Here is a 17,144-nt window from a genome sequence, read left to right on the forward strand (position 1 = left end):
CCCATGAATCAGAGAGAGCCTGTTCCTAATGGGGAGTTGCTCCCGGCAAGACAGAAATTCCTTTCTCTAGTTATCAGAAGACGAGAGAGTGGCATCTAGAGTAGTATTTCAATGTTTAGTGGAATTATAGACAAAGTAAATATCATTTTCGTGCTTTTTTCTCAATGTTACCTTTCCTCCCCTCTTTGGAAGCACTTTCTTATCCTACCTTACATAAGCCTTCTTTAGTATTTGCTTCTGCCCCATGCTTTTGAATTCATTTCATCATATTCTTTAATTTACTCCCTCCCTAGACAGACTATCATATGGAAGCACGGAGAAAAAATAAACATTAAACTTAACTGGATTTTTTTCTTATTAATTTATCAGTTATACCACACTCAAAGTGACTTGGAAGTTTGAGAAAACATTATTTTCCACCACCCAGGCTCCAAATCATAGTAAAACAAGTCAAAGAAAGGACTAAGAGACAAAATACTTCTAAGAAAATAAGTTATGAACACCTGGAACTAAATAAAAGGGAGTAGAGGGAGTTACTGTGTTGGGAGACAAAAACTTAAAGCAAAATCAAAAGAACAGGAAAAGGTTTGAACCTCTGACAGGATTACTGGGATCATAAGCATTCTTTCCTGCTGGCCTAAACCAGGAAGTCAGTAGTTATCCAAGAGTGAGTCTTGGAGAAAATTATTTCAGCAGCTCAACTGTAATGTGATTAGAGCACGGGAACGTGGGGTGTGAGGAGGTAGAAGTCTGGGACAGAGTAGGTTTATCAAATAATGGTATACTAAATAGTCAATGGCTACGTCTACTTTTTTAGATAGTAAAATATTTCATTAAACACATATTCACTTATAAAATAAAACAATATAGCTTGCTTACTGGCTCTGTTATGTCTGGTTTATATGAAGCCAAACCTTGGGGCTTTAGAACCTCTGTATTTCTTAAATTCCAATGCAATCATACGGTATCAATTATAATAATTTCTGTCAATGAAATTAAGAGCCAAACTGGGAGAAAAAAGCCTGCATCCTTCTGCACAGGAAATGATGCCCTTCATCTTTTTAACGAAAATGTTAGAAGAATATTTTATATTGAAAAATGGAAGCGAAAACGAAGCATGAGGTCATTACTTCTTTCATTTTCATTTTAGCAAGAACAAAAAGAACAATCCGGCATTTAAGAACCAAATTCCTGTCGCATGACACAGTTTACAGTCATCATGATAAAATTAACTTCCTTAGTCCTGCTGTTAAAATAAAACAAGAAGAAATGAAACAGGATGTTGTCTCTAACTCCTGTTACCTAATGAAGTTCAGGTTCATTCTCACTTTTCCTTGATATAAAACACCAAGATGTGATAAAGCAGTAATTAGGAAATAAGAATCCAAACAGAATGTGACAGATAGTCCTAACAGTTTTCCACAACATGAGAAAAACTGTTTCTTCTAGAACATCAAAAAGCTGGGGGCACAGGGAGTTAAACAATAATTTTTCAACAGCACTTTTTACAGCAAACTAAGGAGAAAGAGCTCTTATAAACACAAGAAATATAATGTGTATATCTAAAATAAAAATACCATTCATCTTCCTTTGTATATATAATCCCTTTAAAGCTAGGATTATTGTTCTCTTCCCCAGAAAAACATTACCACGTAGGACTTCAACAACCCATGGCATGATCACTGATACATCCAATATGTACCATATATACTGTTTTGGTTAAATAATAGAGAAATTATCTGGAACCTGAGAAAAAGCATTCAGCTATTCGTGTGTTAAAAACACTCTCCTCTGGTAGCTCCCATAAACAGATACTTCAACACATTCATTTTTTGACACCCATCAGGTCTCTTCATAGTGCTGCGAGATCTCATTTCTCAACTTTAGTTTTTTCTGTCCACTTTTAACATGACTGTGTCAACACTAAAGCAAATACTTAGTTCTCAGAAGCCAGTACAACCGGAGCCTTGCTGAAACCCTGTTCTCAGCTGCCCCCTTGCTGCTGGAAATGCACTTCGAGGTGGGCACAGCACAGAATACCAACTATGTCTGAGAGAATAAGCGGGACAGAAGGAAAAGGCGGAGATCATGAGGCGGCACTACAAAAGTATTCCAAATCTCTAAGTGTGTTTGATTAACAGCTAAAAATATAGGACATGTCTGATTTCTCTCATCTTCAACTGTCAAAGTTCTCTGATCCTAATATCCTGAGCTACTAGATATATAGATCTATATATAGATCTATAGATCTATATATAGATATGTTAGGAAAAGAACTGTGTTGACTGAGAATTTCAGATAGTGAGTGGGGACAACAATCCGAGAATGAATTGTTTACTCTACAATTAGCATGTGCTTATTTCTAACAGTGTCCCTTCTACATTCTTAAAAAAAGAAAAGAAACAAAAAGCCTAGGATACAAATCTCCAAGGAATTCTAACTCATTCGTGTGTTCCCGGTTGAACGCACAGCACTCTCACGGAGACATTCACATGGCAGCTCTGCGAAACATATATTTTCATTTTACAGGAGAAGTAGACGGAAAGCACACAGCTCTGCGCCTTGCTTCTATTTAACATCTGTAACATTCAAGTACTCAAACAAACACTTCCTTTCGCACAAACTAACACATCTTCACCAACAGGAGTAAATGATGAAGAAGTGAGAAAAGAACAGGAAGTCTCAGACACATGAATCCAAGCACTCCACACGAACATATCGATCAGTCCACGATTCACCTTAATCCCACTCCTGAGAAATCTGTTTCTCAGTAACCAAACGGGACTAACACCCCAAAACCTAAAAAGAAATTTTCGTGTTTTTACTTCTTCTGTTAAAACCAACCAGGATGGATATAGGAATGACAACGAATCAAAATCAGTATGCCGTTTCTATTTTCCAAATATGAACTCGTTGCCTGACCTCAATTCTATGCTGGTCTTCACAATGCCAACAGCACAGACAAGCACGTACTCCAGGTTCCACTCTCTGGACGCGGCTAGGCCTCGTCCTATCTCAGCTCTCCCTCCCTCCCGCAGGAGGCCGCCCGGTGCCCTGCACCTAGCAGGTACTCAAAAATTCTTTAGTCTTTCAGAGTGAACTTACCCTTCGAAATGACACCACATAGAACGTGTCTCCCCTCCTGCGGATGGCCTCAAAGAAGTCTTGGTAACTTCTAGGTGACGCGTAATATACTTGGAGCTCACTCCCCGAGTTCCTGCTGAAGGAAGAAAAGGGCAAAGTTTTCTCCAACTAGCAAATTTCATAACCTCTCGAAAATACTCCCCATTCTACGGCTATGTCTGAATTTTAAGAATTTCTCTCACACAAAATATTAGCAGCAGTTGGCAATAATTTTTATACTAACATTCTGAAGAACCCAAGGTCAGGTTATTTGTAAGGTCCAATTCATTAAATAGCTAAAACTCTCATTTCTGAATGGAAAGCTCTAGAATTTATCCACTCAAGTGGATAAATGCAAAGCATGTAAAATAATGAAAAGCATTATTTTCAAATGCAAAGCATGTAAAAATAATGAAAGTATCAGAAAGTATCAGAAAACAGATTGCTGCATTGGCAAAAATTTTCAATTTTTTGGTGACAGAAATTAAATCTAAGGGGAACTTCTTTTTTACCACTCCACCAAATCTGGGAGGCATGCTTGCTACAAGGCTATGTAAAAGGTGGGAAGAATTTAGGATTTGAAAACAAACAGACCCGGCTTTGAATTTCTCACTCCTCAAGTAGGTATTCTTGGGGGATTTATCCTCTGAGCAACGTCAATTTCCTCAACCATAAAATGAGAATAACCATATAAACCCGCAGGATTGTTACTGGGGTTAGAGATGTTATCTCTGTTATCTACAAAGTACCTAGCATGGGTCTCCTGTTTCCTACGAGTCACTCAACAAGTGCTAGCCATAGATATTAAAAGTACCATGTCAGGGTGCTTGGGTGGCTCAGTCGGTTAAGCAACTGCCTTTGGCTCAGGTCATGAACCAGGATCCTGGGATTGAGCCCCACGTTGGGCTCCCTGCTCAGCAGGGATCTGCTTCTCCCTCTCCCTTTACCCTTCCCTCCTGCTCATGCTCTCTCTCTCGTTCCTTCAAATAAATAAATCTTAAATTTAAAAAAATACATAAAAAAGTACCATGTCAGTGCCTTCATAAAATCTTAACTAAAATTACTGTACCTCAACATCATATTCCCAAAAGATATACTCAAATGATATTAATATAGTTTTTAATATTTTCAGTTTTACTATTCAGCATAATAAGCTAACACCTTCAGAAGTTAAAGGAAAATTAAAGAAATAATGTTTCATTTTTCTCCAAAAAGACAACCTATGTTTTCTTTTTTGTATGTTCTTCTATGTTTTCAATCAAACTTTAAGAGGAAAAAAAGACTGATCTAAAAGGAAAATTATAAATGAGTCATAAGAATTTTTTTTGAAATAATTCCTCTTGCTCACTGTGAGGCCGTTTCTAACCACATTATTTTGAGTATACAATCAGTTCTTTTTTATTTATTTATTTATTTATTTTTTTAAATTTTTAAGTAGGCTCCATGCACAGGGTGGAGGCCAATGTGGGGCTTGAACTCATGACCCTGAGATAAGGCCTGAGCTGAGATCAAGGGTGGATGTTTAACCAACTGAGCTCAGTTAACCAACTGAGTCTTAATATTCATGGTAGTTACTATGTTCTATAAAATCCGCATGAACACTGAGTTAGTAAATACTGAAACATTCTAAGGGAAACACAGGGTTAGGTTCCTACAAGCCCCTAGTTACAGCATTTCTGTCAGCTGATCACGTATAACTTTGTTTTCTGTTTCTTATTAAAGACACTTCCTTTGACATACACATTTTATTCGTTACCGGAGAACGCAGTCAACAGCGCGGGGTCAGTAACTTAATGCCTGAATGAAGCCGATCTAACATGTATATTTTCCCCATCTGCACAACCAGCCTTCTGGAACAACAGGTAGTCCTTCAACACTACTCTTCAGGGCCATTTTAAAGAGTGAAATCACCAAGAAAAAGCAGGAAAATATGGCACTTAACAGACCTCAAAAAGAAACTTGCTTCTAGTATGAGAGCTAAAACAGGAAGGCAGAGTGTTGCCTTGTTAATTAAGCCTCCCCCAGGGCCATCCGTGCAGAGTCCTAAATGACTATGAGAAGATCCTGAGTATTGATTTGGGGGCAGACACACATTTAGTGAGCACGTGGATTCACAGATATCAAATACATGAGTAATTCATTTAAAACATCTTTTTAAAGACTTTTTTTTAAAGATTTTTATTTATTTGTCAGAGAGAGAGAGCAAGCACCACAGGGGGAGCAGCAGACAGAGGGAGAAGCAGGCTCCCCACTGAGCAAGGAGCCTGATGTGGGACTCAATCCCACACCTGAGCCGAAGGCAGACACTCAACCAACTGAGCCACCCAAGTGTAAGACTTTATAAAAGCAGTTTTAGGTTCACAGCAAACCTGAGAGGAAGATGCAGAGATTAAAAACATTTTTAACTAGTAAGGAAATAATGTGCCAACTCAATGATGCATCAAAAAACGAGTATTTAGGTGCCTGGGTGGCTTAGTTGGTTAAGCGTCTGGCTCTTGATCTCAGCCCAAGTCTTGATCTGAGGGTAGTGAGCTCAAGCCCCACACTGGGCGTGGAGCCTACTTTAAGAAGGGGGGCAGGGCACCTGGGTGGCTCAGTCAATTAAGCATACCACTCTTGACTTCGGCTCAGGTCATAGTCTCAGGGTTGTGAGATCACGCCCCATGTTGTGCTCCAGGCTGAGCGTGGAGCCTGCTTGAAATTCTCTCTCTCCCTCTCCCACACCCAACTCTCACAAGATCTCTCTCTCTCTCAAAAGAAAAAAATCCATTAAAAAATGAAAGTATTGGATGCCTGGGTGACTCGGTGGCTTAAGGCCTCTGCCTTCAGCTCGGGTCGTGGTCCCGGGGTCCTGGGATCGGGCCCTGCGTCAGGCTCTCTGCTCGGCAGGCAGCCTGCTTCCTCCTCTCTCTCTGCCTGCCTCTCTGCCTACTTGTGATCTCTGTCAAATAAATAAATGAAATCTTAAAAAAAAAAATGTATTTAGAAATATGTACATAGTAAACAAATGAAATATTCTGATAACTAGGGAATTATTGGTTACTATATATATTTGAATTATCTATTTCTACAAGATAATATAGTATCTCAGGATTTTAAACATTCATGGTTACTGATATGCTGCTTACTGCCATTTAATAGTAACTCTCAGTTAATAGGAAACGAACAGCTTTCGACTTAGTGGGTATGTATTCTACAGTCTGGGACACAGCTAGTGCTCAGTAAATGTGAAATTAATACTAAATAATTGTGAACTCTAAGTCTATGGCAGAGCCACAGACAGAAGCTGAGATTCTTTACTTCTACTGTATTTTTTTTTTTAAAGATTTTATTTATTTATTTGAAAGAAAGAAAGTGAGAGAGCACAAGTAGAGGGTTAGGGGCTTGATCCCAGGACCCCGAGATCATGACCTGAGCCGAAGGCAGACAGCTAATGGACTGAGTCACCCAAGTGCCCCTCTTTACTCCCACTTTAGTGATACTGTCCTCAGTATATCACATCACCATCATTACCAGCTTCTGAACATGCCAAATGCTGTGTAAAGTGCTTTAAATAAAGTATGCAATTTAATCATCAACTCTGTGTGGCCCAAGTTGTGTAGATGAGGAAATTTTAAGTAAGCTGCTTGTGTTTATGTAATCACGCAGCAAGTAAGTGGCAGAAATGATTTGCACTCTGCCAACTCAAAAGCTAGCGTCTTAAACCATGACACTACATTGCCTCCCATGATGATACTGTTCCTTTTAGTTATGTTTGGTCCATACATTTCAACCGTAGGCACAGCACTCCTTCAAGAATCCTTCAAACTCTTAAGTGGCATCAGTGTGGTGAAAAATGCATTTTTTAAAAGATTTTATTTATTTATTTGACAGATAAGAGATCACAAGTAGGCAGAGAGGCAGGCAGAGAGAGAGAGGAGGAAGCAAGCTCCCTGCCGAGCAGAGAGCCCCATGTGGGGCTTGATCGCAGAACCCTGGGATTAGGACCTGAGCCGAAGGCAGAGGCTTTAACCCACCGAGCCACCTACGTACCCCAAAAAATGCATTTTAAGTCAAATAGATCTGAATGGTAATTCTGCCACTTATTGGTTCTATGACTCTGGCTTAGAAAAAATAAGTGACTTGCCCAGTTTCTCTCTATATAAAAATAGGGACTGTGATACCTACACTTTATAAGTGATTATACAGATTCAAAGATTAAAATGCATGGAAAGCACTCAACAGGACATCTGGCACAGAGCAGACATTCAAATAACATTCTCTTCCCCTTGGCTCACGAAACAGATACAAATCGAGGACAAGAGTTATATCTATTTAAATTTTACAGCAAAATTATGATTGAACAGCATTCTAACGAAATCTGTATTTAAGGAATTTGAGAGTTAGCCTTTTGAAATTATCTGGGTTTACTCTGACTGCTCAGAAGCAGTATGTTATGTGAGCTAAGAGTAAAGTCACAGATGAGAACAAGTTTAAGGTAAAAGGGAAATGTGCTTTTCAACTTTATTAAAATACTAGGCATTTTAAAATTTCATGGCCAGGCTGTCATTAAGCGTCTGCCTTCAGCTCAGGTCATGATCCCAGGGTCCTGGGATCAAGCCACACACCAGGCTCCCTTCTCGGTGGGAAGCCTGCTTCTCCTTCTCCCATTCCCCATGCTCGTGTTCCTGCTCTCACTGTCTCTCTCTCTCTGTCAAATAAATAAAAAGATAAAATCTTTTAATAAATAAATAAAATAAAATTCCGTGGCCAAGAACCTGCACACTTTCTTACCTGATACTAGTGGTTTCTGTGTATTGGACAGCCATGAGCTGAGAATTCGAGCCCTGCTCCAGAGCACCCTGAAAGAAAAAAAAAATGTAATGCCATACAATGAAATTGTATGAAGATCTTCCTATAGTGACTCACTCTACATTTACATTTACTAAACTCTCACTAAAGTGTTCACATGCTTTTTTTTTTTTTTCCATGAATATTCTGACATATTAGGTTCACGTAACTAAATACCAACATAGAGATTAGAACTCTTCTCATTATACTCTGGGCTGAGAGACGTGTCTCAAGGAGATTAAAACATTAAGGCATTTCTCATAAAGTTTGAAAATATAGACCAAATGTTTAGTCCAATTACTGCAAGTTTTATTACCTAGTCATAAAAATATCACTGAACATGTAACAACTTGTATTTGTCTAAAATAATTATTTTCCCAATGAAAAGTTCCTTAAGTGTGAAAACTCCATAATGAAACTAGATCCTGGGGTGCCTGGGTGGCTCAGTGGGTTAAAGCCTCAGCCTTCGGCTCATGTCATGATCCCAGGGTCCTGGGATCGAGCCCCACAGCAGGATCTCTGCTCAGTGGGGAGCCTGCTTCCTCCTCTCTCTCTGCCTGCTGCTCTGACTACTTGTGATCTCTGTCTGTCAAATAAATAAATAAAATCTTTTAAAAAGAAAAAAAAAAGGAACTAGATCCTACTGTTTACTGAATTAAACACAAATATCTTCATGCCATAATATACCTATGGACTAAGCCGTCATTAAAAAGATCTCACCAATAGGGGTGCCTGGGTGGCCTAGTCATGTGACTGTCTGACTCTTGATTTTGGCTCAGGTCATGATCTCAGGGTAGGGAGATGGAGCCTATCGGAGATGGGGCTCCACACTTGGCTGGGAGTCTGCCTGAGAGTCTCTCCCTCTGGCCCACCCCCGCTTGTGTGCACCCTCTCTCCCTCTTTCTCTCTCTCAAATCAATCAATCTCTCTCAAATGTTACTTCCTGTAAACAGCATATAGCTGGGTCTTCCCAGAAACTAGTTTTAAAAACTAGAGTTTTTGAGGGGCGCCTGGGTGGCTCAGTCCTTAAGCATCTGCCTTTGGCTCAGGTCATGATCCCAGGGTCCTGGATTCAAGCCCGCATGGGGCTCCCTGCTCCGTGGGAAGCCTGCTTCTCCCTCTTCCACTCCATCTGCTTGTGTTCCCTCTCTTATTGTGTCTCTATCAAATAAATAAATAAAATCTTCAAAAAAAATCTAGTTTGACAATCTCTCCCTTATAACTAATGTATTTAGCCCATTAAATGTAATTACTAGTACAGCTGGGGTTAATAAGTTCACTATCTTGGTACATATTCTCTATTTATCCTATTTCTTTAGTCTTTTCCTCGCTTCTTTTGGCTAAAATGCTTATTTTTATGGTATTCCACTTTTATTTCCTATATTGGCTTTTTTAGCTTTACTTCTTTGTGCTAGTTTTTAGTGTTTGTTATACAGATTATCTTGAAATTACCACAGTCTGCCTTTAAATGTCATTTGAACAATGTAACTTTATAATTTCATTTACCTGTGTTCTTATTCTCTCATATTTCACTTCTACATAACCCATAAACCCATAATAAACTGTTACGAGTTTTGATTAAAAAATAATCTTTTAGGGCCGCCTGGGTGGCTCAGTCGTTAAGCGTCTGCCTTCAGCTCAGGTCATGATCCCAGGGTCCGGGAATCAAGCCCCGTATCGGGCTCTCTGCTCAGCGGGAAGCCTGCTTCTCCCGCTCCCACTCCCCCTGCTTGTGTTCCCTCTCTTGCTGTGTCTCTCTCTGTCGAATAAATAAAATCTTTAAACATAATAATAATAATAATAATCTTTTAAAGACATTTAAAAACACATACACATATAAAGATACTTTTTATAAAAAGAGCATTTATTTTTACCAGTTATTTGCCCATTCTGGTGCTCTTCCTTCCTGCTAATCTGGAGTTGTACCTGCTATCATTTCCCTTACCCTAAAAAATGTTTAGTATTTCTTAGAGAGCAGATCTTCCAAAGAAAAATTATCTGTTTTTTATCAGTCTGAAAATGTCTTGATTTTGCCTTCATTTTGAAAGGTATTTTCATGAATGTGCCCTTTTACCTTTTTCAGACTTGCAATCTAGAAAGAGGGTAGAATTATGAACTGGGATGAACAAAATCAATGATATGGTGCTCGGAGATCACAGAACTTTCAAAGAAAGGGCAATTCATCAAATTTACTGAGTATCTTAACAAGACTATCGGATCCTCTTAAGCATCTGAAAGCAGCGGCTGGGAGGACAAAGAGGGATGAGAGGAGTAAAAACGACTAAGCAGAGCAGTTACAACTCTCTCTGCTAAGACAGAGAATCCGCCAATTCTTTTGCATGTGTTGGTATGGACAGCAGCATAAGCAGAATGACCCTTCCCCTTCTGACCAAGAGCTCCTTTTACCCTTGACAAATACAGATTCATCCTTCGCATTCCTTTCTCTGTAACAGCTAAGAGTCCCACATTTCTGACCATTACCTAAGCTCATTACAGAAACATATGCACCCAAGACGGCAGAGAAAAATACGTCCATTTAAACTACAGATCACCTCATGTCCAAAGGCTGTGAAATTAAAACAAGACTATCTTCTCTGCATTAAAATTCCTTCAAGATTAAAGAACACCAAGCACCCCTGACATGGTAAATAAACTCTCTATTCATTGACAGAACGGAAAGGAAAAAATAATATGAAAATGTTTATCAAAAGATAAGGCAAAAACCTCATTTAAGCCAAGAATTTTCATCTAATACCTCCTCTGTGGAATTACCTACTGGCAATTATCAGCCCCTTTCTTGCTCCTCCCCCTGCATGGCAAGGGATGGAAGCCTGAAAACTGTATTACACTATTTTTTGCCATCAGGTTGATACAATTTAGATACTGCCTGAAAGATATGTTGGCACCAGGTTCAGAAAGGCAAGGAGAGACAGAGTCCGTTTTCCCTCCACCCATGGCAGCTGACTGTAGTCTTTGGCAGACAGGTGTGTCTGGAGTATTAGACATTGCATTCTGATGCTACTGAACAGCTTTGTTTGGGCTACTGAGGTAACCGTGACATTGGGAACAACTGTCTGTAGCCTCCAGGGGTACTAACGACCATAAAACCGCCGTAATGCATGAACAAAAGGTATCAGAGAGGCCCAGACTGGATAATCACAGAATCTCAAAGCTGAGCTCCTCCAGACCAACCCTCATTATTTTACTGATGATAATAGCCCCATAACGGTTAGAAGCCCGTCTTTCTCAATATCCTTTTAGTGTACTTATGAATATATCACATACACTGCTCCCCATTAGTTTCCACATAATCAAATATCTAATGTGTTTCCATTAGCATATAAACACGTAAACCTGTGAAATATATACCATCTAAAAATAAAACCTCTTATTTAATTCTTATAGCTACTCCATCTCCCTGCTCCTATTAATGGGGATCATCTTAAAATAATTTTCTCTACTTCTCCATTTGTTATTACTTACTGAATCCACATCAATCGGGCTTTGTCACTGCCATTCCAATGAAAATATTCATCAAGGTCACTAACGAATTCTAATAATCAAATCCACTGGTAAATTTCTCAGTCCTCATCCTAATCATTCTCTCTTCTTTAGTAATAGTTAATCACATCCCCTTCTTATAAAACTTTTTTTGGGTTTTGGGACATTATTATCCTACATTTTTTCTTTTTCTTTTTTTTTCTTAAGATTTTATTTTTTTTTTTTTTGTCAGGGAGAGAGTATAAGCAAGCAGATGAGTGCTAGGCAGAGACAGATAGAGAAGCAGGCTCCCCACTGAGCAAGAAGCCCGATGTGGGACTCAATCCCAGGACTCTGGGATCATGACCCTAGCCGAAGGCAGCCACTTAACCGACTGAGCCACCCAGGCGTCCCTATCCTACATTTTTTTCTTATCCATGGGCCAACCACTCCTCTTCCTTCTCTTTTGTCCTCTAATGTTAGAGTTCCCAGGGCTCAGTTCCATACCTCTTTCCTTTTTACTTTCTCCCGAGCTGCTATCATCCCAGACTAAACTTCCAGTCTTGACCTCGCCCCTGAACTCCAAACCTCCACTTGACTATCTACCTGACTGTAGTCATATTGAACTTAAGAGATATTTAAATCTTTTTTTTCCTATTAAAATCTCTTGATTTGGGGCACCTGGGTGGCTCAGTGGGTTGAAGCCTCTGCCTTCAACTCAGGTTGTGATCCCAGGGTCCTGGGATCGAGCCCCACATCGGGCTTTCTGCTTGGCAGGGAGCCTGCTTCCCTTCCTCTCTCTCTGCCTGCCTCTCTGCCTACTTGTGATCTCTGTCAAATAAATAAATAAAATCTTTAAAAATAATAATAATAATAAATAAAATAAAATAAAATCTCTTGATTCCTGCCTCCAACTCCTCCTTTCCTAGTCTCAGTCTCAGTAAATGGCATCACTAGTCCTCCAGTAGGCAAGGCACAGAAATTATCAGTGATACCTTCTAATCTTACATCAGCAATTTCCAACAGCACTACTTTCAAGATATATTTGGCATTCGAATACTTCCGCCCACTTTCACATCTACCACACTAGTAAGGGCTGAAGTGATCTCTCACCCAGCCTACCAAAAGCACTTCTCAACTGTTTCCCTACTTCCACTCAAGCTCCCTCCACGGTCTACTCTGTGTAGCAGCAGCTAAATAAATCTTTTAAAAATCCAATGTCTATAGCAGCAATGTTCACAACAGTCAAACAATGGAAAGAGCCCATATGTCCATCGACAGATGAATGGATAAAGAAGATGCCCGAGTGGGGTCGGAGGGTGTACCCAATGGAGTTCTACTCAGCCATCAAAAAAAAAACAAAAACAGAATCTTGCCATTTGCAACAATGTGGATGGAACTAGAGGGTATTATGCTGAGCGAAATATGTCAATGAGAGAAAAACAATTATATGATCTCACTCGTATGTAGAATTTAAGAAACAAGACAGAGGATAGGGGAAGGGAGGGAAAAATAAAACAAGACGAAATCAGAGAGAAGGAGACAGACCATAAGAGACTCTCAACCACAGGAAACAAAATGAGGGTTGCTGGAGAGGAGGGGCATAAGGAGATGGGGTACCTGAGTGAGGGACATTAAGGAGGCCACGGGATGTAATGAGCACTGGGTATTATACACAACTGATGAATCACTGACCTCTACCTCTGAAACTAATAATACACTATATGTTAAGTAACTGAATTTAAATTAAAAAAAAGAAAAGAAAAGAAAAGAAAACTACGCCTAGTCACGTTACAGTCAATTTGCTGAAAAGAAAGAAAATCTTGACTTGGCGGGGGGGGGGGGGGGGGTCAACAATCAGATCAAGTCACTCCCCTGAGCAATTTCTCAATGCTTCTCACCACAGCCCACAAGGTTTGATGTGAATTAGCCTCTGCTGCCTCTCTGATGTCATCGTCTACTACTCTACCCTCAGACACCACAGTCCAGCCTTAGACAACTGTTTGATGCTCCTCAAATATCCAGATGGTTTCCTCCAGACAGTCTTCATATGTGCTGTTCCCTTTTCCAGAAGCTCTTTCTCTAGATTTTCCCTTGGATATTTATACCGTTCACACCTTCGTTTTTTGTTACCACAAAAGCAATATTCTCACCAAATCGTTTTCTTCCTAAGCACACAGAAGATGACATTTGCCTAACCTACTGCAAGACAGACTGCAAAAAGTGACAAGAGTTTTAGTCAACTGGACATTGGCTACTGTCCAGGCTGGATCCCTAAAACATTCTTCACAATCTTCCAAACTCTCTCTTACCCAACATCCGAAGCTAGAAGCGAAGAATTTCAAGTTGTTGGGGTCACAAAGGGGAAAGAACCTGGATTCCTTAGTTACTGCTTGAAGGAAAGCCACCCCAGAGAGCTACAGCAAACTTTGTGTAGGTGAGAAACCAATTCTTATTCCACTTAGCTACTGAGATTTTGAGGCTAGTTGTTAAAACATCCAGCATTAATCACCCTGACAATACCTTCTCAAGCGCTCTTCAGAGAAGCCTTCTCTAGAATGGCTATTCGATCTAACATAGCCACTCATCTTTCAATTTAACCTCTAATCTCCAATCCCACTGTTCGGGTTTTCTGTTTCTTCCTCGTTCAGTTTGGTACTTTATATGTCTCTAGGAATGCATCCATTTCTTCCAGATTGTCAAATGTGCTGGCATATAGTTGCTCATAATATGTTCTTATAATTGTTCATATTTCTTTGGTGTTGGTTGTGATCTCTCCTCTTTCATTCATGATTTTATTTATTTGGGTCCTTTCTCTTTTCTTTTTGATTAGTCTGGCCAGGGGGTTATCAATCTTACTAATTCTTTCAAAGAACCAGCTCCTAATTTTGCTGATCTGTTCTACTGTTCTTTTGGTTTCTATTTCATTGATTTCTGCTCTGATTTTTGTGATTTCTCTTCTCCTGCTGGGTTTAGGCTTTCTTTGCTGTTCTTTCTCCAGCTCCTTTAAGTGTAGGGTTAGGTTGTGTACTTAAGACCTTTCTTGTTTCTCAAGAAACAAGAAAGGTCTTAAGTACATCCATTCTGATACCCTGTGCCTTTTGATTGGGGCATGTAGCCCATTTACATTCAGGGTAACTACTGAAAGATATGAATTTGGTGCCATTGTATTGCCTGTAAATTTGGTGCCAGTGTATTGCCATTGTATTGCCTGTACAGTACTGTTACTGTATATTGTCTCTGTTCCTTTTTGGTCTACTACTTTTAGGGTCTCTCTTTGCTTAGAGGACTCCTTTCAATGTATCCTATAGGACTGGCTTGGTGTTTGCAAATTCTTTTAATTTTTGTTTGTCCTGGAAGCTTTTTATTTCTCCTTCTATTTTCAGTGATAGCCTAGCTGGATATAGTATTCTTGGCTGCATATTTTTCTCATTTAGTGCCCTGAATGTATCATGCCAGTTCTTTCTGGCCTGCCAGGTCTCTGTGGATAAGTCTGCTGCCGATCTAATTATTTCTACCATTGTATTTTACAGACTTCTTGTCCCGAGCTTTCAGGATTTTCTCTTTGTCACTAAGACTTGTAAGTTTTACTATTAGATGACAGGGTGTGGACCTATTTTTATTGATTTTGAGGGGGCTTCTCTGTGCCTCCTGGATTTTGAAGCTTGTTCCCTTTGCCATATCAGGGAAATTCTCTACTATAATTTGCTCCAATATACCTTCTGCCCCCTCTCTCTTTCTTCTTCTTCTGGAATCCCAATTATTCTAATACTGTTTCGTCTTACGGTATCACTTCTCTCTTGAATTATCCCCTCATGGTCCAGTAGTTGTTTGTCTCTCTTTTGCTCAGCTTCTTTATTCTTCATCATTTGGTCTTTTATATCACTAGTTCTCTCTTCTGCCTCATTTATCCCAGCTGTAAGAGCCTGGATTTTTTATTGCACCTCATTAACAGCTTTTTTTATTTCAACTTGGTTAGATTTTAGTCCTTTTATTTCTCCAGAAAGGGATTTTATTTCCCCAGAAAGGGATTCTCTAATATCTTCCATGCCTTTTTTGAGGCCAGCTAGCACCTTGAGAATTGTTCTGAACTCTAGTTCTGACATACTACCAACATCCATATTGATTAGGTCCCTAGCCATCGGTACTCCCTCTTGCTATAAACTTTTTTTGGGGGGGTTTTCTACCTTGTCATTTTATCCAGATAAGAATATATGAACAAGAGAATAAAATACTAAAAGGGTGTCAAAGACCCCAGAAAAATGTACACTAACCAAACCAGAAGAGATCCAAAACTGGGGGAAGTGGAAAGACAGAAAAAAGAAATAAAAATTTAAAAATAAAAAATAAAAAATAATATTTATATATTAGACTGGTGAATAGAACAGAACCACCCAATAGATTTTGGGTGTATTTTGGTCTATTAGAAGATACTATTTTATAATTTTAAATAAAGAAAAACATATATATATACAAAAATAAGGGTAAACACAATGAAGGGATGGAATATGACCGTAAAGATGAAAATTTTTTTTACAAATTCTAAAAATGGAATTGATAAGATTGGTTGGAAAAAGAGAAAAAAAAAGAGGACGGAATATGCTCAGGGTGGAGACTAGAACAAAGTCATGTCCTAGATTAGGGTATATTTTGATCTATTAGAAGAAATTGTATCCCAAAATTTTTAGGAAAAAAAAACCTGGGGCGCCTGGGTGGCTCAGTGGTTTAAAGCCTCTGCCTTCGGCTCAGGTTATGATCCCAGGGTCCTGGAATCAAGCCCCCCATCAGGCTCTCTGCTCACCGGGGAGCCTGCTTCCCTTCCACTCTCTCCGCCTGCCTCTCTGCTTACTTGTGATCTCTGTCTGTCAAATAAATAAAATCTAAAAAAAAAAAAAAAGAAAAAAAAAAACACCTATATGTATACAAAATATAAGGTTAAATACAATGAAGGGATAAAATATGACTATAACAATGAAGGTTTAAAATGATTGGTTTTTTTTTAGAAAGGTTCTGTTAAGATAAAATAGTTAAAAGAGGAAAGAGGAAAAGTTAAAAAGAAAGAGTAAGAAAAAAAAATTAAAAAATTTTAACTTGGGTGCCTGGGTGGCTCAGTGGGTTAAGCCTCTGCCTTCGGCTCAGGTCATGATCTCAGGGTCCTGGGATCAAGCCCCGCATAGGGCTCCCTGCTCAGCAGGAAGCCTGCTTCCCCCTCTCTCTCTGTCTACCTCTCTGCCTACTTGCAATCTCTCTCCCTGTGTCAAATAAATAAATAAAATCTTAAAAAAAAAAAAAATTTAACTTTGCAAGACCAAAGGATCATGGAGAAAAAGCCATGAATTCTATGAGTTGCTTTCCCCTAGCTCTAGGGTTCTGCTGTTCTCCTTGATCGGTGAGCTTGGTCTTGGCTGGATGTTCTCGCTAATCTTCTGCGGAGGGGCCTGTTGCAGTGATTCTCAAATGTCTTTGCCCAAGGTGGAATTGCACCACCCTTGCCAGGGACCAGGGTAAGTAATCTGCTCAGGTCCACTCTTGGAGCTTTTATTCCCTGAACGCATTCCATACCACTTTGGAGGATAGAAATGAAGATGGCGGCCTCCCAGTCTCCGGCCCAGAGGAGCCGAGAGCTTGGGGTCACACTCCTCAGTGCACCTTCAGAGAAAAGCAGTCAATCTCTCCTGTCTTCCTGGTCTCTGACCGCACTCTGAGCTCAC

At 39.6% G+C, this 17,144-nt stretch overlaps 1 protein-coding gene across 1 annotated transcript in view; it reads right to left on the minus strand.

Annotated features, from left to right (window-relative positions):
* The window catches only part of ATF6 (activating transcription factor 6), a 205,070-nt gene that overhangs the window by 106,363 nt on the left and 81,563 nt on the right, over positions 1 to 17,144 (minus strand). Inside the window, exons 14-15 of the mRNA XM_032845498.1 lie at positions 7,897 to 7,964; positions 3,106 to 3,220 (exon numbers count right to left, since the gene is read on the minus strand). Coding sequence (XP_032701389.1) covers positions 3,106 to 3,220; positions 7,897 to 7,964 — 183 coding nt within the window. The remainder of the gene's footprint in view (positions 1 to 3,105; positions 3,221 to 7,896; positions 7,965 to 17,144) is intronic.

This window comes from Lontra canadensis, unplaced genomic scaffold (genome assembly GCF_010015895.1).
Source record: "Lontra canadensis isolate GAN:19392208 unplaced genomic scaffold, GSC_riverotter_1.0 scaffold164, whole genome shotgun sequence".
In the NCBI taxonomy this organism is placed as follows: Eukaryota; Metazoa; Chordata; class Mammalia; order Carnivora; family Mustelidae; genus Lontra; species Lontra canadensis.